This window comes from Salmo salar, chromosome 13, assembly GCF_965601325.2.
Source record: "Salmo salar chromosome 13, fSalSal1, whole genome shotgun sequence".
Classification (NCBI taxonomy): Eukaryota; Metazoa; Chordata; class Actinopteri; order Salmoniformes; family Salmonidae; genus Salmo; species Salmo salar.
In genome coordinates this window covers 23,250,961-23,274,761 of record NC_138303.1, presented here as the reverse complement: position 1 = coordinate 23,274,761, position 23,801 = coordinate 23,250,961, and the positions used below count along the sequence as shown (strand labels likewise).

The 23,801-nt window shown below is 39.9% G+C and overlaps 1 protein-coding gene and 1 pseudogene across 1 annotated transcript; one reads left to right on the top strand and one right to left on the bottom strand.

Moving 5' to 3' along the window:
* Positions 1-5,777: 5,777 nt before the first annotated feature.
* Positions 5,778-9,874, top strand: LOC106566647 (macrophage colony-stimulating factor 1). Its single transcript, XM_014134879.3, has 9 exons — positions 5,778-6,059; positions 7,173-7,283; positions 7,750-7,812; positions 8,167-8,337; positions 8,517-8,712; positions 8,944-9,098; positions 9,258-9,307; positions 9,404-9,447; positions 9,535-9,874. The coding sequence occupies exons 1-8, from the start codon at positions 6,018-6,020 to the stop codon at positions 9,444-9,446; spliced, it is 831 nt and encodes a 276-aa protein (XP_013990354.3). The 5' UTR covers positions 5,778-6,017; the 3' UTR covers position 9,447; positions 9,535-9,874.
* A 6,689-nt stretch (positions 9,875-16,563) lies between these two features.
* LOC106566677 (fibromodulin pseudogene) lies at positions 16,564-19,724 on the bottom strand (annotated as a pseudogene).
* Positions 19,725-23,801: the final 4,077 nt, after the last annotated feature.

Here is a 23,801-nt window from a genome sequence, read left to right as displayed (position 1 = left end):
TGTTTTCCTCTTGTTGCACATGTAACATGCTGGTAGAAATTAGGTAAATCAGATTTAAGTTTCCCTGCATTAAAGTCCCCGGCCACTAAGAGCGCCACCTCTGGATGAGCATGTTCCTGTTTCCTTATGGCTTTATACAGCTCAATGAGTGCGGTCTAAGTGCCAGCATCGGTTTGTGGTGGTAGATAAACTGTTACGAAAAATATAGATAAAAACTCTCTTGGTAAATAGTGTGGCCTACAGCTTGTTATTAGATACTCTACCTCAGGCGAGCAAAACCTTGAAACTTCCTTAATATTTGATTTCGCGCACCAGCTGTTATTTAAGCAATAAGGCCCGAAGAGGTGTGGTATATGGCCAATATACCACGGCAAAGGGCTGTTCTTATCCACGCAACGCAGAGTGCCTGGACAAAGCCCTTAGCCGTATATTGGCCATATATCACAAATCCCAGAGGAGCCTTATTGCTATTATAAACTGGTTACCAATTCAATTAGAGCAGTAAAACTAAACGTTTTGTCATACCCATGGTATACGGTCTGATATACCATGGCTTTCAGCCAATCAGAATTCAGGGCTCAATCCACACAGTTTATAATGACAAATAGACACCCCTTGTCCTACCGGATGCAGCTGTTCTGTATAATATCCATGTCGTCGTTCAGCCACGACTCGGTGAAACATAAGATATAACCGTTTTTAATGTCCCGTTGGTAGAATAGTCTTGAACAAAGGTCATCCAGTTTATTATCCAATGATTACACGTTGCCTAATAGGACGGATGGTAGAGGCAGGTTACCCACTTGCCGACGAGGAACCTGGACCTGCATCCCCTATATCTGTGTTTTCTCTTCACGCGAATGACAGGGATTTGGGCCTGGTTGGGTATTTGGAGAAAATCCTTTGCATCTGACTAGTTAATGAAAAAATCTTTGTCCAGTTTGAGGTGAGTAATCGCTGTTCTGATATCCAGAAGCTCTTTTCGGTCATAAGAGACGGTGGCAGAAACATTATGTACAAAATAAGTTACAAATAACGTGAAAAAAATACACAAAATAGCAAAATTGTTAGGAGTTTGTAAAACGGCAGCCATCTCCTCCGGCGCCATACTGAGAGTATTTATCCATATCTCCCATATCTCTATCTATGCTTTTACCCCCTTGGGCTTTATAGATTGTTTATTTGTATGTGTTGGGGTTTATTCTTTACAGAATCAAGTATATTTGTCCAGGACTCAGTTGTTCCTTGACTAGCACCATTCATTCTCGCTGTCGATAATTCTGATGTTATAACTTCTAATAGTATTTGTATCCACTGGTGAATTGGGAGAGCCAACATTTTTGGGCGGCAGGGCTGCCTGTAGTAATCGTCTCTGATTGATTGAGACATTCAAGAAGCTATCATTGTTAAGTAACATAGTAGAGGCAACGCATTGAATATTTACATTCATGCACTTCAAAATGTATTTTGTAACTTTGTCCCAGAAGCATTTAACTGCAGGGCACTCCTTCACTCCATGTGAAGGAATGTGCCTACCTGATTTATGGGACACATTGAACAGTTGGGAGTTGGAGCCATTTCCATTTAAAAAAATACAGTCTGGCGTTAAATACAGTCTGTGAGCAAACATAAAATAAATTGATGGTTCAGATTACGGGATGCCAAGGTCTTATTTTTCCATATTCTGTTCCAGTTAAAGGGTTGTTCAGATTCACTTAGATCTGTGGACTATAATTTTTTAATGGCCAACACAGAATATGAATTGTTTATATATTATAGGGATCAGTCCTTTCGGTAGCCCAGATAATTCATTTCTAAATCCCATCACTGGATGGTTAGGTAATTGGGTTTCCTAAGGGACTCCATAGGCCAGCATAGCCGACCTAAGTTGTAATGTCTTTCAAATCGTGGAATGTTGTCAAACCATTTCTGTCCATGATATCAGCAAATGTCCAGATTCCACATTTGGACCATTGGGGGAATGCTGCCCTCCAGATTGCAAGGCAATAGAAATTGTGTGAGGGATAATAGAACCAAAGTGTAGTGTACATTGTTTATGGGATATACTGTATAAGTGAAGACCACCTCTTCCAGGGCTATAGGACACACCATATTTCTCTCTATATTCAGCCAGGGGGAAGAAGAATCATGTCTAAGCCAAATTAAGAGGGGTCGAAATGCTTGTGCCTGGAAATGATATTTAGTTTGGTACGGATAGTCCTCCCACGTTTTTCCTTCTTTGCAAGTTTGTTAATTTTATCCGGGCTCTCTTACCTTGCCATATAAATGTTGAAACCGCACTATGGATTGTATCCCAGTAGCCAGAAGGAGGAGACGAGGGAAGAGTACCAGAAATTCAGCCTTGGCAATAAATACATTTTGACAATAGATATTCTGCCGGTTAAAGCAACTGGGATATTAGTCCATCTACTGAGGTCGGATTTCATTGATTTGAGCGTTCTGTTAAAGTTTCTGACAAAGGAAGGAAATATATATCTATTACCAAATATTTTAAATGTGAAACGATTGGAGATGGAGTCCTCCATCGGGGTCTTGAGATGCAATAGGACAGACTTGGTTTTATTTTATACCTTGAGATGGAGCTGAATTTGTCTATGATCTTCAAAGCTTTAGGGAGGGATTGACATACATTGTCTAGGTAAAGTAAGATATCGTCGGTGTATAATGAGATGACGTGATCTGTAGAATTGAGAGATACTGGTGTAATTTCTTTCGATTGTCAAATTGCCTTTTCCATTTAATTAATCTAGCAGACGCTCTTACCCAGAGTGATTTACAGGAGCAATTAGGGTTAAGTTCCTTATTCAAGAACACATTGACAGATTGTTCACCTGGTCGGCTCGGGAATTTGAACTAGCGACCTTTCAGTTACTGGCCCAACGCCCGACACTCTCAACCACTAGGCTACCTGATGATTATATTGAAATGAGATTAAAGTAACAACCTGGGAGTCAGATTAAGTCAATGTATTCAAATTGAAGTTTTATACTAATTTCAATGTTTACAACGCTAGTTAAAATTAAATGAAACAGTACTGGTTGATTACTTTTTTCAAATCCAATGTATTTTCTATGCTGATTTCACGTCACAATACATCGATAAATTAGTTGAAACAACATTGATTAACTCAGTGTGTACCAATGTGGCCTCAAGGGTAGACGTAACATAGTAAAGGTAAATCCAGGACCCTTCAAATTGTATGATATGTTACGTTTCGTATGGTATGTATTAATTTGTTGATGTACATCATCCATTTCGTATGATATGTTACGAATTACAATTTGTATGATATGTCACGATTTGTAATTTGTACAATGTTACAAATTTGTAAAACATATCATGTGTTACAAATAAACATTTGTTGTGGCTAACGTTAGCTAGGTGGCTACATTAGCTGGGCAAGGGTTGGGGTTAAGGTTAAGAATAGGGTTAAGGTAAGGGTTAGGAGTTAAGTAAAAGGATTAAGGTTAGGGTTGGGGGAAGGGTTAGCTAACATGCTAAGTAGTTGCAAAGTAGCTAAAAAGTAATAAATAGTTGCAAAAATGATCTATGATGAGATTCGAACATGGAACCCTTGGATTGCTAGACGTTTGTGTTATATGCCTACCCATCCACCCCGACCAACCAACCAACTTTACATTTTGCCTTAAGTAACCTTCTGTCTTATGTAACAATACCAAATGTAAGATAACATACTAATTTGAGTGTCCTGGATTTATTTTTACTATGTTACATCTTGTCTATGAGACCAGGCTGTGTGTGCCCAGTGGGGTGCAACATCTGTAAGAGCTTATCACCATACACTACCTGTGTATGAGTGTAGCATCTTATGTAACCATACCAAACGTAAGATGTCATACTAATTTGAGTGTTCCGGATTAACATTTACTATGTTACGTCTTGTCTATGAGAACAGGCTGTGTGTGCCCAGTGGGTTGCAACATCTGTAAGAGTTTATCACCATAAAACATTGCATCGATGTGTAGAAAAGGTTTCAAAAGGTTATTATATGCAGGGAACAAAAACAGCATAAAACCTTTATAGTTACAAACAAAACAAACTGGACTGATATTTACAGTGCCGTGGAAAAGTATTTGCGCTCTTTTAAATTTTCTCTACTTTTATGTATTTCTTTATACTGAATGTTATTAGATCTTCAACCAAAACCTAATATTAGATAAATGAAACCTGAGTCAACAAATAACACAACAATGACATACTTATTTAATTTATTTCATAAACAAAGTTATGCAACACCCAATGACCCTGTGTGAAATAAATAAAATATATATTTAACTAAGCAAGTCAGTTAAGAACAAATTCTTATTTAACAATGATGGCCTACCCCGGCCAAACCCTCCCCTAACCCAGACGACGCTGGGCCAATTGTGCACCGCCCTATGGGACTCCCAATCATAGCTGGTTGTGATACAGCCCAGAATTGAACCAGGGTCTGTAGTGACGCCTCTAGCACTGAGATGCACTGCCTTAGACCGCTGAGCCGACCGGGAGCCCGAAAGGTGTCTGTAAAATGAATAAAAATGTATTGCCCCCTTACACTCAATAACTGGTTGTACCACCTTTAGCTGCAATGACTGCAACAAAACGCTTCCTGTAGTTGTTGATCAGTCTCTCATGTTGCTGTGGAGGAAATTTGGCCCACTATTGCATGCAGAACTGATTTAACTCAGCGATATTTGTGGGTTTGGTGGTTAGTTTTCACCAGGCATAATGGGACCCATGTCATCTAAAAAGTTATACTTTTGAATCATCTGTCCACAGAACATTCTTCCAAGAGTCTTGATGATCATCTAGGTGCTTCCATGTGCTTTTTGGCAAACTTGAGTAAACTTTTTGGATGACAAGGGTCCCATTTTGCCTGGCGAACACCAAACACTGCATTCCACAGTAAGAACCTCGTACCAACAGTCAAGCATGGTGGTGGTAGTGTGATGGTTTGGGGATACTTTGCTGCCTTAGGACCTGGACGACTTGCCTTAATAGAAGGAACCATGAATTCTGCTCTGTATCAGAGAATTCTACAGGAGATTGTCAGGCCATCTGTCTGTGAGCTGAAGCACATCTGGATTATGCAGCAAGACAATGATCCGAAACACACAATCAAATCTACATGAAAATAGCTAAAAAAGCAACACATTTGAAGTTTTGGAATGGCCTAGTCAAAGTCCAGACCTAATCCCAATTGAGATATTGTGGCAGGACTTTAAACGAGCAGTTCATGCTTGAAAATCCATAAATGTCGCTGAGTTAAAGCATTTCCGTATTGAAGAGTGGGCCAAAATTCCTCCACAGTGATGTGAGAGACCAATCAACAACTACAGGAAGCGTTTGGCTGCAGTCATTGCAGCTAAAGGTGGCACAACCAGTTATTGAGTGTAAGGGGGAATTACTTTTCACACAGGGGAATTGGGTGTTGCATAACTTTGTTAATTAAATAAATAAAATAAGCATTCATTTATTTTGTTATTTGTAAACTCAGGTTCCCTTTATCTAATATCAGGTTTTGGTTTAAGATCTGATAACATTCAGTATCACAAATATGCAACAATAGAGAAAATCGGAAAGGGGGCAAATACTTTTTCAAGGCTCTGTATGTCTCAAGTTGAGACCCTCCAGTTGTTATTGGGAATCATGAAAGCTGGGATACGGGGCATAGTTTCCTGTGGACCATATGAGAGAGAGAGCAGGAAGAGGGAGGTCTTAAAATAGTCTCTGAGTTACAGCTCAGGCAGGCAGTCACACTGTGAGCTCCAGACCTTTCGGAGGGGAGTCGAACCACATCAGTCCATGCTGGGGAAACCTGGGCTCCATCCACGCCAGAGGACTGTCAGCTTCTCTTTCTTTAATGCATGTCTTGTCTCCAGAGGTTTACTAGAGGGATTGATCAGGGCTAAAAGAGAAGATACACGTCATCTATCTTCTCCAATGCTTCTGACAGAGGAGTCTGGTCTTCTCTATTTTCATAGGTGAGCCAGATGACCCTCCTCGTGCCAACCCACATTCAGTGCAAAACCAAGGTAAGAGAAACAGTTACTTCTGCATGACTTTCATTCATTTTGCTATGCTCTTGTGAAGGAAATCTTTTGACATTACTGTATTCTGTTTGATTCATCTACAGTTGCTGCATTTTTCCCCGCGGTATGACTGATTTGACATTAGAACAGAACACATTAAATGACTTAAGTCCCTCTTTTGGAAATGTGAATGTCGTATTTTTTTGCAGTAGTAGTTTGGCGTTTCAGACTTCATACTTTCAGGTTTGTCTCTAACAGGTTTGAAATGAATATATGTAAATACTGTAGAAAAAAACATAAACACGGCATGGACAGTTAATTCACATCATGTGACTATAATGTACTGTACTGTATGAATATGGGTAATCTTTATGAAAGCTAATTTATGGTTATATTACATTATTTCTAATGTGTGATAATCATTAATAATGTTATTGACCTAAGCCAGAGGTTAACAATTGAGTGTTCAGAGAATGTTCCAAAACATGTTTATTTTCAGTAGTTTTCTAACATTAGAAATGTAGGTTTCTTTTTAATATAGATAACCAATAGAACAAGTAAAAAAAGGAAATGGATGTTATATGTCGTACAGCTCCACCCCATGGGGCTCCGCTCTACTCATATAACTGAGTTAAAATTCCCAGTCTCTATCGTCCCCTCTGCTTGACTCATTCTATTTATCTGGATAAATCCTATTCTAATGTAGTGGATTTGTGGCATCAACAATAAGTATTACAAACTAAATAGAAATATCAATAAGACCTGACAGTGTTTGAATGAGGAGAAAGGAGTTACAGAAAGAAAAAAAACAGGAGATGGGAAGATGCAGAAACAAAGACAAAATTATGCTACTCAAGAATCCAATGTGCAACAAACCACAAAATATGGTTTCAAAATTGAAGATACATAGGGACAAAGTCAATTGAGAAATAGGAAATATTATGTTTTATATATTCTATAGAACTCTATATTTTATATTTATTTTATATATACTATATATATATATCACCAAATGTCATACAACTGTATTTTTCTGTTCATGAAGCTGATACGGTTCACCATTGGTTTCAGATCTTCATCAGAGCAACAATAAACCATGATATCCTTCCCTTTCAGGTAAAGTGTCTGTGTGTGATGGTGTTCTTGAGTCTCCCCTTGACCATGGGAGACCCTGGTCCGTGCAGACACTCCATCACCAGAGATCACCTGCTGACCATAAGACACCTGGTGAGTAGTACAGCTATACTGAACAATGGGAAATAAATATATATATATTTTTTTTAAACATGAAAAAATGTAAGCGGTATAAAGCTCTTATAATATGACAAAAAAAGTATACATAACCAAGAGTGGTTTATGAAATACGTGTTTAATCACAGTGGAGAGCAGGGCCATGCACAAACCTTTGGAGGGGCAGGTGCTCAAAGTGAAGAAAAAAAATATCAAGCTGAAAGGGCACTTTTCTCAGGGCAGGTACTCAGGAACTCTTAGACCTCTATCTGTGCACGTGCCTGGTAGAGAGCATATTTTCACAGTTAGATTTTCACAGTTAGACTAGAACCATTACACACTGATGATTGGGGTCGTTGAATGTCCAGCAAATTCCTCTCATGAACACAAGATATGAGAAGTTAATATCTATGTTGTTAACTTAATGACTCCTGATTTTTGCATTTATTTCTGTTTTACATAGATAGATAACCAGTTGCAGAGTGGATGCTCAATAACCTACACATTTATTGAGCAGAGAAGTTTGGTAAGGTAATTTCTATGCATAAAATGCATGTGCAGTTAAAACTTGGGAGATCACAGGGAAATTCACAAAGAACATTAGGTTAACTATTTTAATTTTTTTACAGTAAGAAATTATACTTTCTTTGATTTTAGTACCATTTATTGTAATTGTTTTTACAAATTATGTGTTATATTTTTAGAAGAGTGGCAGAAAGTATACACTGTGCACCACATTTATTTCAGCTAAAAAAATGACTGTAAAAATTAGCATTAACTATAATCATTATGGCTAACCAAGAACAAGTCCCTGATATCAAGCGTACCTTGTATCATAACTGTTATGAATTTGCACTGTTCTTCGTCCATTCCATGGCAGAATAAATGTTGCTATGTGAAAGCTGCCATGCCCTGGATCTTGGAACTCCTGACCGGACACTTCAGATACATTCGGGGATCAGACAACCACAGCTACGTGTTGTCTCTGACCGGTCTCATCCACAACATTTACTCCCAGAGATGTGTACCACAGATCAATGAGGAGCTGGAGGTGAGGGAGGTTTGATGCTCAAGAGCTCTCTCATTAATAAATAACAGCATTACTTGGGTGTTTTAAAGAAGATTCAAGGAACTCAATACCAAGCTCATAAAACTATTGTATAATTGTATTGATAGGACATGCACCCCATATACAATTTACAAACATTCTTTTCTGACCCTATTGACTAGGACGACCCAGTGAGTTTTGGAATGTCATTCAGCAGTTCTCCATCTGAGGCCCTGGGGAGGGTCCAGGATGTCCTGTCTGTGTACTGGGAGCTGGTGACCACCATGGACTCACCAGTAGACTGGAGCTGTGAGAGGGAGTACACAGACACCGCAGAGCCTCCCACAGCCCTCTCTACAGCACTCTCTCTGACTACAGGTGGGCAACTTCCTCAAAGTCCGGAGAGGTTCCCTGGCAAAGGCATAAAACAGAGAATTACATTATTATCGAATATAATAATCCAGTATGGAAATTTAGCAAAGTAGCTTAGAGAATCAGACCCACTGTCCTCTGGTGTTGCATGTATCAACTTGCTGAGCTATCTGATTATCTTAACCTTACTTGTACATATTATAACCTGGCTGTTTTGACCTGTCTCGTTGTCCCCAGTCAGCACCTTTTGGGACTCAGAGAAAGCCCCTCAGACTGGTCTAGATGGAGACCATGATGGAGACCTGTACAAGTTTGGTTTCATGGTCATAGCTCCATCAGTCTGTGGAGGACTGCTGTTCATATTCACTCTCTATTGCCTCATCACACACAAGGTAATAATGCATACTAAGAAGTTCGAGTTACTAAACAACACTATTTACCCCTGATGTCTTTAAATTCAGTATCACAGTAAAAAAATTAAGAGAAAGGGGAAATATATATAAAATGCAATTTACAAGTTCCTAAGTTTGCGTGATTTTGTTCCACCACAGATGTCCTATAGTACTGATCATCACGCATCACTAGGGTACCAAAACTCAAGGTAAAGTATTACACAGTATCTAGAATAATTGAACCAACGCAACATGATGACAACCCAAACATATATGTAGGTTCTAATTCAAAGTTTTACTTATAGTTTGCATACAGATATTCAGGACATAGAGATGCAGGTGGAATAAAGTGAGTATTATTTATCTATCATCTGTCAGTCTCTCTATGCCTTTGCTGTAGCTACATATTCTGAATACTTCTCCTTTCTACACAAAGGCCGTAAAAGACAGAATGCTGCAGATGGAGGAGCATATCCAAAGAGGAGGATATACCATCAAGCTCTCATCTCTAATACACAATGTACAATGGTGGGTTACATATGATATATTTGATTGATATAACATCCTATGGACATTTCCAGTCTTTTTCTGGCCTACAGACACTATCAATGGATTTGAATGGACCTTATCTTTATGAGAATGCTATTCAAAGATGGGATATTTTGATAATCTATGTTGAAAATTGTGTGTATGTATGTATATATATATATATATATAATGTATGTATACATATATATTTATAACTTGACTTAAAATCTATATTTTCTTATACTGTTTATGATGATTGATCTGGTGAATAATGTGCCTTTGTCCACTGTAAAAAACAATCATTGTTTTGTTGTTTCAAATCGACTGTTAAAAAAGTTTCATTAGAAGAATTCCTATACAGTTATCGCCAACATTACTGATAATAATACTTAACTATCCTTACAGAAAAAAAGTGAAATCATGTGTAAATATGTTTTTGGAAGACTTCACATGTGATCACATTTTCACATGTGTAGTTTCATGTTATCACATGTTGCTTTACATGTTGTCACATGTTATCACATTAACTTCACATAAGATCACATGATTTTGGAACACTTCACATGTCCACATGAAAATATGTATTTTTGGAACACTTCATGTGTCCACATGAAAACATGTGTTTTTGGAATGCTTCACGTGTCCACATTAAAACGTCACGTGTCCCAAGAAAACGTGTTTTTGGAACACTTTCTCCATTAAGGGCTAATAGGGTTTGAATTATAGTTTGTACCATTGATGTCTTCTAGTTCTTTGCTTGTGGGGGATTAATGTACATTTATCCAGAATGTTGCAAACTTCCTTCAAAACAGCCAATCAACAAGCTCATTAAAACTTTAAAAGCCATTTCATAGCCAGTATATTATTTTTTTCTCACCACTTCGTTACATAAACTCAGCAAAAAAAGAAACGTTCTCTCATTGTCAACTGCGTTTATTTTCAGCAAACTTAACATGTGTAAATATTTGTATGAACATAACAAGATTCAACAACTGAGACATAAACTGAACAAGTTCCACAGACATGTGACTAACAGAAATTGAATAACGTCTCCCTGATCAAAGGGGGGGTCAAAATCAAAAGTAACAGTTATCTGGTGTGGCCTCCAGCTGCATTAAGTACTGCAGTGCATCTCCTCCTCATGGACTGCACCAAATTTGCCAGTTCTTGCTGTGAGATGTTACCCCACTCTTCCACCAAGGCACCTGCAAGTTCCCGGACATTTCTGGGGGGAATGGCCCTAGCCCTGACCCTCCGATCCAACAGGTCCCAGACGTGCTCAATGGGATTGAGATCCGGGCACTTCACTGGCCATGGCAGAACACTGACATTCCTGTCTTGCAGGAAATCACGCACAGAATGAGCAGTATGGCTGGTGGCATTGTAATGCTGGAGGGTCATGTCAGGATGAGCCTGCAGGAAGGGTACCACATGAGGGAGGAGGATGTCTTCCCTGAAATGCACAGCGTTGAGATTGCCTGCAATGACAACAAGCTCAGTCTGATGATGCTGTGACACACTGCCCCAGACCATGACGGATGTAACTCAGGCAGTTGTTGTTGCCATCCTGTACCTGTCCCGTAGGTGTGATGTTCGGATGCACCGATCCTGTGCAGGTGTTGTTACACGTGGTCTGCCACTGCGAGGACGATCAGCTGTCCATCTTGTCTCCCTGTAGCGCTGTCTTAGGCGTCTCACAGTACGGACATTGCAATTTATTGCCCTGGCCACATCTGCAGTCCTCATGCCTCCTTGCAGCACGCCTAAGGCATGTTCACGCATATGAGCAGGGACGCTGATCAACATTCTTTTTGTGTTTTTCCAGAGTGAGTAGAAAGGCCTCTTTAGTGTCCTAAGTTTTCATAACTGTGATCTTAATTGCCTACCGTCTGTAAGCTGTTAGTGTCTTAACGACCGTTCCACAGGTGCATGTTCATTAATTGATTATGGTTCATTGAACAAGCATGGGAAACAGTGTTTAAACCCTTTACAATGAAGATCTGTGAAGCAATTTGGATTTTTACAAATTATCTTTGAAAGACAAGGTCCTGAAAAAGGGACGTTTCTTTTTTTGCTGAGTTTATTTAAAAACGTTTAAGTCTACTTGTAGGCCTACCAACTAATACAGCTGTTTACTACACCCTGGGCCTAGAAAACTTATTCTGTTGTTACTATACAGTTATCCTAGAATAAATACTGACCTCGGATCAGCATTACAGAAGGTCTCAAATAACACATGATCAGCAATCACTGTAATTCATTTAAATATGCATACATTTAATTTAGAGGGGTTTCATTGTTGCTGATATTGTCTCTAACATGGGAAAACGAATTCAACAACATGCAGGCCTATCTGTTTATCAAGACAAATCTTATCAGATCTTTGGTTTGAGAGAAACACATTAAAACACCTGGAATGCCTAGACATTATGACATATTCCGACCCTGCACCTGGATAGCAATGATGGATATTACTCTGCAAACTGATACTAATTTGCTTGTCATTACTTTGGGAGGAGTTCAAGTCTGAGCTATTGAACTGAGTCAATCTGCATCCCTCCAATTGTCAGAATCGTTAAAGCACTCTCAACTCTGGTATATAATTAACTGCATCTATAAATATTTGGGAAACATATTAGGCTTAGGGTTGAGTGTCGAGTGTAATAGCAGTTATGATAACAATAATTCCATCAATCCAGATGCATCAGATATCAAAAGCTCTGCCATTCCGTCAGGGGAAGACTGAAACCACCCTTGCATTTTTTATCAGTTAACACTTCTCGTAGACAATACACAGGCTAGCAGTGGTGTTGGTCTACTGGCACTAGCTTTTCCCTGAATTCGTTTTAAGGAAGCCAAAATGTGTTTTAATTCTCCATAACATTCTACAAGTGTATAACATATCCTCAGTGTCGATCAGGTTTGGGCTCAATTCAGAATTTTGGAATTGACTCCCATTCAACTCATGAGTTGAAATTGGAATTGAATTGGCCACACCCCACAGGATGTAGAATTTGAATGACAGGAAGTACATTTTAATTCAGTGCAATTCAAATAAATTCCCCTCAGTCATAGAACATGAGTTTCATTGAATCTGACAGTTCACACTTCCAGATACCAAAGAATATATCACTTTCCTCTGGAAACAATGTTTATATACTCTTTTAATTAACCTTAGTGCTTAGAATAGTCAATTATATTCCTAACAACCATTTAGTTTAGTATATTTTTGAAGGCATCAATTTAAAAGGTAAAACTAATGCATTCTGGGAAATCAATGATAATGTTTTGTTTTCCTTGAGCATTCATTTTAAGAAAAATCTGAACCTGAAAATCAATTGTTTCAACAATATTTGATATGCTCGTATATAACAACATGTATGAGCTTTTATGTACAAGATATACAGTATATTTGTATAGATTAAACCTAATATAGAAGAGGAGGGCATTTCCTTTCATTAAAATTTGAATTGCAATTGTGTATTCTGTTTAGTACTTCACTTCAAATTCAATTAAAATTCAAGAATTTAATTGGAATTTATGAAACATTCTCAATTCAATTCTGAATTGAGCCTAACCCTGGTGTGGATGCCATGGTATGAGTTGCATAATGTGTCAATAATCTCTCCCTTCCTGCTCCGTTACGAGAAGAGGGAAAGCATTCCCATGACTCGATGGAGCTGCTGTCTGTTAGGGATGATTAAAGGCAGCTGTTTAAGATGAAAAGAGGAGCCTTTGACAGATGTCCCAATATGATTTAGTTCAAATATGTGAAAATTGGCCCCAGAATAAGATAAGCACTTTCTGGAGTGAGCGCTTTAAGGTGAAACAGGAGGGAGAAGGCAAAGGAGGAACATGGGGCTGGTTTTGAGTCCTGCAAATGATGAGCTGGCAAAAAAACATTAGTTTTTTCTTTCTATGTGAATCTAGTAAACACTGTTTAATTGCATTAAAACCTCTTTGGGCTAGAGGGCGGTATTTTCACGTCCGGATGAAAAGCGTGCCCAAAGTAAACTGCCTGCTTCTCAGGCCCAGAAGCTAGGATATGCATATAATTGGTCGATTTGGATAGGAAACACTCTAAAGTTTCTAAAACTGTTAAGATGATGTCTGTGAGTATAACAGAACTTATTTGGCAGGTGAAACCCCGAGGACAAACCATCCAGGATTTTTTGTTGTTGTTGAGGTGACTGTGTTTTCAATTGGTTTTCTATGTGAATCTAGATTTCTGAGGCATCTGGTTGCAGTTCCTATGGCTTCCACTAGATGTCAACAGTCTAGAAATTGGTTGATGTTTTCTTTTGAGAAATGAAGAAGTAGCCCTTTCCTTTCTGGGTGTATAGCCAAGTGGACTGTTTTGTTTTGGGCGCGTGACCTGGAGCTCGCTCCACTTTCATTTTATCTGCTATTGAACACAGTTTATCCCGTCTTAAATTTGATCAATTATTTACGTTTTAAAATACCTAACGTTGGATTAGGAAAGTGTCCAAACATTTCAAACAAAAGTTTACAGGTAACTTATTAGAACATTTGTAGTCAAGTTGGAACCGGTATTTTTCTGAATCAAACGTGCCAAATAAATGGACATTTTGGAGATATAACGACGGAATTAATCGAACAAAAGGACCATTTGTGATGTTTATGGGACATATTGAAGTGCCAACAGAAGAAGATCTTCAAAGGTAAGGCATGAATTATATCGTTATTTCTGAGTTTTGTGTCGCGCGTGGCGGGTTGAAATATGATTGTCATGTGTTTGTTTGATGGGGTGCTGTCCTCAGATAATCGCATGGTTTGCTTTCGCCGTAAAGCCTTTTTGAAATCGGACACGGTGGCTGGATTAAGAAGAGGTTTAGCTTTAATTTGGTCTATTGCACTTGTGATTGTATGAAAGTTAAATATTTCTAATAATGTTTTTTGAATTTCGCGCTCTGCAGTTTCACCGGATGTTGTCGAAACGTTCCGCTAGCGGAACCCCCAGCCGTAACAAGTTTTCAACTGGTTGGTCAGGCTTTAAAATGTGTGTAATTATTTAGCTACTTTCAGATCCAAACATGGTCTTTGTCAGTTTCTGATTATCCATCATTACATATGTAGTACTGAGACATATCACATTCACATATCTATTGAATCCATTACTTTCACTAACTGCACAAGCAATGGGTACAATGTACTTACTTGTCTAATACGACTTTGTTCCACATGAGGGAAGCAAAACACTGAGGGCTGATCCTAGATAAACATGACTGCAAAAAACTCAGGATAAATCTCTCGTTGACACCAACACATGATTTATCAGAACAGAAAGTTATGCACATATTTCTCAAGTTAGGATTCGGTCCTGACAGTAGCACAAAGGGCACGGCAAGTCAAAGGCAGTTAGTTCCAATAAAGTGGCACTAAAATGTTGGGCGCATTCCTCTGCCAAGGTGTTGCTAACGCATACCAGATCTTATTACATCTGGATAGGTATTTTACCTATCAGCTAACCACATCATATGTTATAGCAATCTGTCAGTCGATGACATAGCATGCATGCAATGTCTGAGCAGGGGAATGGAAACGTTATCTGTGCACCTTGAGAGCAGCTTAGAGAGAGAATGACTGTACTGCGTATGTAGCAAAGCACAAAAGCTTCAATCATTCGTGAATTTCACATTATTTATGACAGCTTTAGTGGTAGCCAAAAAGACAGCAAAACAGAAAACAAGGTAAGTAACATATAATAAACATTGACTACTGCATTGAGCATTGTCCAATGGTACTTTGATACAACAACCAAAAAATATTTTAATACCAATTTACCCCCATACATAATGATATACACTGATTGCACAAAACATTAAGGACTCCTTTCTAATATTGAGTTGCACCTCTCTGAACAGCTTCAATTCGTTGGGTATGGATTGTGCAAGGTGTCGAAAGCATTCCACAAGGATGCTAGCCCATGTTGATTCCAATGTTTCCCACAGTTGTGTAAAGTTGTCTAGATGTCCTTTGGGCGGTGGACCATTGTTAATACACACGGAAAACTGTTGAGCATGAAAAACTAAGCAGCATTGCAGTTCTTGACATAAACCAGTGGACCTGGCACCTACTACCATACCCCGTTCAAGGGGACTTCGGCGATGTAATTTACAAAATAGCCTCCAACACTCTACTCAGCAAACTGGATGGAGTCTATCACAGTGCCAGCCCCATATACTACCCACCACTGTGACCTGTATGCTCTTGTTGGCTGGTCCTCACTACATATCCATCGGCAAACCCACTTGCTCCAGGTCATCTATAAGTCTTTGCTAGGTAAAGCCCCGCCTTATCTCAGCTCACTGGTCACCATAGAAACACCCACCCGTAGCACACGCTCCAGCAGGTATATTGCACTGGTCATCCCCAAAGCCAACACTTCCTTTGGCAGCCTTTCCTTCCAGTTCTCTGCTGCCAATGACTGGAACGAATTGCAAAAATCTCTGAAGCTGGAGTCTTATATCTCCCTCTCTAACCTTAAGCATCAGCTGTCAGAGCAGCTTACCGATCACTGTACCTGTACACAACCAACCTGTAAATAGAACACCCGACTACCTCATCCCCATATTATTACTTACCCTCTTGCTCTTTTGCACCCCAGTATCTCTATTTGCACATCATAATATGCACATCTATCACTCCAGGTCGCAGTTGTAAATGACAACTTGTTCTCAACTGGCCTACCTGGTTAAATAAAGGTGAAAAAAAAAAAAAAAAGGAGCGACCAAGTAGGCTACATACTTCTGGAATTGTAATGCAACCAATAATGGTAGATGGTAGTGGGTAGGTAGGGTTACAGAAAAAGCCCAGGAAGAACTCTGACAGGAGGAGAGGGAGAAGGCACAGTTTATTGACAATTTCCTCTTGAATACCTCCCTAACAGCAATGTTTGGGATTGTTTTTTGGTTTTTCTCTCTCACTTGACATACAAATGAAAATCTAAAAGTTGAAAACAATAAACAATAGCCACCTCCTTGGCCAACTATATAGTGAAATTCAATTTAGTACTTTTTCAGGTGTATAATCTTTTAACCCATTCGACCACAACTTCATGATATTTATTCAACTACATTACCATAATCATACTGTTACAGTACAACACAAACCAGGATCAGATCGACATGTCCACTTTATATGGCATTATACAGAAAGTGAAAGCTACACACAGAATATCACGATGGGAATAACAGACACTTCCTTCTCTGGTTAGCCTGAAGGTAGAGGTTCTCTTGCTGATGGTGGGAATCTTCTCCAGTTTGTTGTGGGAAAGGTCCAGCTCCACCAGACCGCTGACATTGAACGTGTTGGGAGGAATCCCTCTGTCAGTCAACTTGTTATGGGCCAGCCTGACAATCTGCAGCTTGGGATACGTAGTGAGGAAGTTCACAGGGACGCTTGCTATGTCATTAAACTCCAGGTAGAGCTGATGCAACACCTGAGGGAGGTTATCTGGAATCTTCTTCAGTTTGTTTTTCCTCATATCCAGTAGTCAGAGACTTGAGTCCCTTGAAAGCCCCCTGACCTCTTCAACGGTGTTGGCATGGAGATGGAAGTAAGTGAGGTAGGTCATCCCCTCAAACATGGATCTTGGAATTCTTGTTGTGACCCATGCGTAGATCCTTGATGGACTTGGGTAGGTTCACGGGCATGCAGGCCATCTAGTTGTTATCCAAGTACAGGCGAGCTTGCTGAAGACGTTCTTGCCGACCTTGTGAGAGCTGAGCTGGTTCTGGTGCAAGATGACCCAGACGAGGCTGGTGGCTTGTCAAAGACCCCATCCTGGATGCTTGTGATCTAGTTGCACTGCAGGTAGACGTACTTCATGTGGGAGGGGACATACGGGACGTGCTGTATATTGTGGCTGTGGCAGTACATGGCTACGGGGAAGCTGGCCAGGCAGTCACACTCTAGGGGGCAGTCAACGTCCAGCTGCTCGGCCCACATGGACGAGGGGTGGCAGCGGCTTCGCAGGTAGCTGAGCCACTGGAGGGCACTGGAGTGCTGGGTGAAGCTCAGGTCCACCAGTCCAGCCACAATCAGGAACACCACTGTCCGTCTGCATGGTCACTGCAGGGAGAGGAAGGGGAACAGAGATCAGAACACAGGTGTACACTGTGGTGATTTAAATTCTAATTATTGGGTTACATTTTACTTTTCTTTGTGATTCATTGAAATAAAAAACACTATTTTCTACCTATTACTTACCAATTGTGTTGACTTCCGAGTGGTGCAGCGGTCTAAGGCACTGCTTCTCAGTGCTAGAGGTGTCACTACAGACACCTTGGTTCGATTCCAAGGCTGTATCACAAAAGGCCGTCATTGGGAGTCCCATAGGGTGGCGCACAATTGGCCCAGCGTCGTCCGGGTTTGGCCGGGGTAAGCCATCATTGTAAATAAGAATTTGTTCTTAACTGACTTGCCTAGTTAATAAATAAAGGTTAAAATACAAAGCTAGGTAATTAGTCATTTACAAGTGAATACCACTAAGACAAAACTGTAAAATCAAGGCTTGATAATGCTTGAAGTTTGCCCAATACTCTCTCAAAGCCTTGTTGTTTAATGAAAACTCAGAGAATTTTCCAAGTGTTTTTATCCACAAACAATCGCTTTCATTTAAATACATAATTTCTCAAATGAATGGAAATAAACATACATTAAAGTAAAGTAACCAGACTGTTGTTTAGAGGCAGTTCCTCCTCCCCAGTCTCTGTTGCAGTGTCTCCTTCAATCTGTGCTGGAGAATGGATTTACCATTGTGTAAATAGCCCTCTCCCCCTTCTCGTCATCCCCAGCTGCAGCCCAGCCACTCTGTCACTTTACAACACATACATTTTCCACTAGACCATCTGGTCTTCAACAACCTTGTTTTCCACCTCTCTCTCTCTGTTGTGCCTTGTCATGAACTCAGCTTTAGCTTAGCAACAAGGGTTATGCCTTGATGTTTCTATGTAAAGCCTTTCGGGAAAGAGATGCTGGTAAAGAGGTTAAGGTATGAGACCACATACAATCACACAAAACATGCCAAGGTATGACTGCAATCAATCAAATTAGACCATCACACCAAAATGTGCTCCACTCTGTCAGAACGCCTCGGGGAACAAATTCACAGCTTTGAAGCTTAAATGCAAGTTATAGTCTTTAAACTGTGGAGAAAGTTAGCAAACGCCTTGACTGGCGCCCGTTCAGACAGATGACCACTATTCCCCAAAGACTGTCCCTGTCCTCTATTACCTGGAAAACAGGAGATAATTACCTGAATTATGCAAATGATCTCAAGTTCAACTTATCTGCATCCTCTTCAGCTGTGGAAAGGGAAAGTCAAAAACCAAAGTGGTGTTGTTAACACTTCACATGCAATTACCATTGTCTGTTATCACAAACACAATGCCCTTCCATTGAATGGAGTATGAACATGACAAGAGCAATGGATGAATATTGGGTCTACCTGGATATTGCCAGGCCACTGATGGACTTACAGTAGCATTGTAAGAAGAACTCTACTAGCGAGGTCAGTAATATGGGCTTACTTGGAAACAACCTCAAACTACAACCTCAGGTCTAAATCCATGACTTCATTCGTTTTTTGTAGATTAAAATGCCCTGTATATGTCCAAGTGTTTGCATCTAAACCGCAACCTCTGTGATAGGGTGCTGGCACCACTGATTGTGCCTGAGGTAGACTTGATAATTGGTCTCTCTGTGTGTAGTGAAGATTGGCCAGGGTAGTGAACAACATGACACCAAGCAGAAAGAATGCAAAGTGTTTCCTGTTTCAGTGCCTTGGCTTGGTCGATGTAACTCACTGATTATGACTGGCTATGGTTTGGTATGAATATAACCAGCAGTAGGAGCCATCTGTGTCATGGTTTAATAGGACCATACCTACTACCTCAGGTGCTTAGGTTTCAAACAGGTACGTGAAAAATAGGCTGTATATAATGCTACATTCATAACCAAGTGAGGTGGTATTTACCACATACGACTGGGAAAAATCCAGTTGAACAGCCCTCCAACTGGTAATTACTAGTGGGAAACTCGTCTATCATCCCTCAGCTCTGACGTCTCCCACATGCTGAGCTCTGACGTCACCTACTAGGGAAATTACCTCGATAACAGCATTTTATGCAGTGAAATGCAACAACAAAACATTATAAAAGGTAATCTATACTGAACAAAAATATAAATGCAACATGGAACAATTTTAACATTTTTACTCAGTTACAGTTCATATAAGGAAATCAGTGAATTTAAATACATTCATTAGGACCTGCTCTATGGACTTCACATGACTGGCAATACAGATATGCATCTGTTGGTCACAGATACCTTAAAGTTGTTCAGGCTGTTGATTGTGGCCTGTGGAATGTTGTCCCACTCCTCTTCAATGGCTGTGCGAAGTTGCTGGATATTTGCGGGAACTGGAACAATGTCGTACAAGTCGATTTAGAGCATCCCAAACATGGTCCATGGGTGACATGTCTGGTGAATAAGGCCATAGAAGAACTAAGACCCTCACACCCCAGATGCACAATTGAGAGCATCCTGTCGGGCTGTATCACCAGCTGGTACAGCAACTTTACAGCCCACAACGGCAAGGCTCTCCAGAGGGTGGTGCGGTCTGTCCGCCCTCCAGGACACCTGCAGCACCCAATGTCACAGGAAGGCCAAAATGATCATCAAAGACATCAACCACCGGAGCCACGGTCTGTTCACCCTGTTATCATCCAGAAGGCGAGGTCAGTATAGGTGCAACAAAGCTGGGACCGAGAGACTGAAAAACAGCTTCTATCTGAAGGCCATCAGACTGTTAAATAGCTGGCTACCACCCAGTTACTCAACCCTGCACCTTAGAGGCTGCTGCCCTATATACATAGAATCACTGGTCACTTTAATAATGGAACACTAGTCACTTTAATAATGTTTACATACTGCTTTACTCATCTCATATGAATATACTGTATTCTATTGTATTTTAGTCAATGCCATTCCATTCTTCTACTTTTAGATGTGTGTATTATGTATTGTTAGGTATTACTGCGCTGTTGGAGCTAGGAACACAAGCATTTCACTATGCCATAAAATGTGATTTGATCTGGGACATTTTCAGCATCCAGGAATTGTGTACAGATCCCGTGCATTCAAATTGCCATCGATAAAATTCAATTGTGCTCGTTGTCTGTAGCTAGTGCCTGCCCATACCATATCCCGACCATGCGGCACTGCATTCACAACGTTGATGTCAGCAAACCGCTCGCCCACACGGCGCAATACACGTGGTCTACAGTTGTGAGGTCAGTTGGATGTACTAACAAATTCTCTAAAAGGATGTTGGAAGTGGATTATTGTAGAGAAATTAACATGACATTCTCTGGTAACAACTCTGGTGGTGTCATGACTGTCAACGAGAATCCAAATAGGTCATATCAGGTTTGCAATGAATAACTTCAATCAGATCCCCTTTCACCCGTAGAGGAACTAGCGAGGATTAACAACTCACGCCCTGTTGTACATCAAGGGGAGAAGATTCAGGACTGCCCTCTCAAGATTCACCAAAGGAATGTTCTTTGATACAACAGACTTTTTGCTATTGAAAGGTCAGAGACGACCTATAGAACACTGTCATTTTGTGATGTCATTAAAAATTTTAGAAAGGAAAAATGTAACTTGGAAAGTATACCCACTACATATACGAAGTTTCCAGTTTTTGCATGCAATATAAAAAATGTGTGTTTTTGTTAAGAGAGGAATGTGATTTGAGAAGCTATAAGAGATAATTGTTTTCCATAAACTTTGCACAGTGAGTAGTCACCGCGCCGAAGTGAGATCAGAGAGCATGTCAGCCGGCCGGAACCTCCCATTTCGAGCAATCTGTATAAATGATGGGTTAAGAAAAAACACACATTAGACCAGAAAGTTTAAAGTGATTTGAACTTTGAATCTCAACGAGGTGGAGACGATAAACTCACCTCCCGGACGATCACTGGTAAGGCTGATTAGCAGTCCTAAAAAAGTATCTTCGAAAGCGAATTTAAGTATGTACATCCTGTTACTCTGCTCAAACCATCAATACGGCTGGCTAGCCTATCTTCAAAGATGCTTCTTACAGAGTGAATAGAAGGAAAGTCAACTATGTAGTTCTGTTCAGGACTACACAACAAGTCACCTGATACCGGAGAACTACAAAGAAGGACAATAATAGAAGACTTTTTGGAACCATTTTGGACAATCAAAGCCTTGCAAGCGTGCCGCGAAAAGGCCCAACCCCCTTTCCATGGTGGCCCTGTTCACTGAGAGACCCCCGGCGAACCTAGGCATTTCATGTAAATACATTCTTGATTTCTTACTCAAAGCTGGCGGCGGTTCGTGTGCAAGGTATATGGATACTGTAGGTGAGAGTAGTTTCTGAATGTACCAATGTTAAGTGTCTCTGTCCCTTGCTTCTTTAACAAGCATCAATGTTGTTGCCCGTTAGGGACCTGTTTTCAGCGTATTACGTCTCCAGTCAATAACCAGTGCAGAGTGTGTATGTTTATCCTGTGTTCCCACTTAATTAGCTAGTAAATAAATAAACCAATTTGTGTAGTACTGAACCATAAGTAAGGCTCAGGTTCTTGCAGATGCAAGGTTATAACTGTTCAGAATGATGATATGAGGTTATGATTGATAAGTTGACTGTTTATAGATGTGATAAAGACCTTTTAGAGTTTAATTCAGTAGATGGTAACTCATTAAAGAATCCCTCTCGTGGTGCCCCAGATCCTAATGAGTTAATTGTTACATGATTCATTTAAAGCGGGTAACAATTAAACATTGTTATTTATCTAATTAACTGTCTTCAGATTAATGTTAAAGTCAAGTCACAACAGTGGGCATTCCTGCAGTCAATTGCACGCTCCCTCAAAACTTGAGACATTGTGTTGTGTGACAAAACTGCACATTTTAGAGTGGCTTTTTGTCCCCAGCACAAGGTACACCTGTGTAATGATCATGCTGTCTAATCAGCATTTTGATATTCCACACTTGTCAGGTGGATGGATTATCTTGGCAAAGGAGAAATGCTCATTAATAACAGACGTAAACAAATTTGTGCACAACATCTAAGAGAAAAAAGCTTTTAGTGCGTATGGAAAATTTTAGGGATCTTTTATTTCAGCTCATGAAAAATGGGACCAACAATTTTACATGTTGCGTCTGTATTTTTGTTCAGTAAATGAATGTGGTTTTTGAACACTAATTTGTTTACAAGCATGGCAGCTGTACTTTTAGTTATGGTTGGCGCAGTTCGTTGGCCATTATCCAATCAATGTTTCTCAATAGGTTCCCAGCATGTGAATGCATCTTACTACCTTCCAACTTGGTTATGAACACAGCATAACTTAAGGTGACCAATCTTAGACATGGAGTACCACACAGTGTGCATAATTTGTTTGAACCCAGCACTAACACACCTGATTCAACTTCTCCAATTAAGACAAATGCAGGGTTGGAACAAGAACCTAGCTGCACATAAAGCAGCCTTCTATTCCAGAAACACTGGTCACCTTTGGCATTGGAAAATATCAAAAAATAAAGTTTGAATAGGAAAAAAATATTTGTTATAGCATGATGCTTAAATAGAATGCTTATTTATTCCGTTTGATCATTTGTTTTAATTAATGCAGGCCAGTGTGTGGGCCTTTTATCTTTGATCTAGATGTGACCACCTAACACATCAGGGGACATGGCAATAATGACATAACCAAATATCTTATTTAAACCTCTTCCTTGCAGTGAATTGACGCAAAGTAAGGCAGCTCAATTCTGATATTTTTCACTAATTGGTCTTTCGACCAATCAGACCAACTCTGAAAAAGATCTGTGATTGGTCAAAATACAATTTAGTGGAAAAATATCAGAATTGAGCTGCCTGTGTAAACGTAGCCTTAGAACCCTGCATTACATCACAAAATCGTCCGCTCCAAGTCACACATATCAGAGGTTGACTGTGAGGTTGAATGCTTGTCTTTCCATCTCCATGACAGCAGAGGGTGGTAAAGGGCTGTACAAACAGGAGAAGGTATTTCATTGCCACAGTATGACATCAAGGCTACTTAAAGATTCTGGCACACCACCAGTCACATACCAATCAACACTTTCGAAAGGACAAGC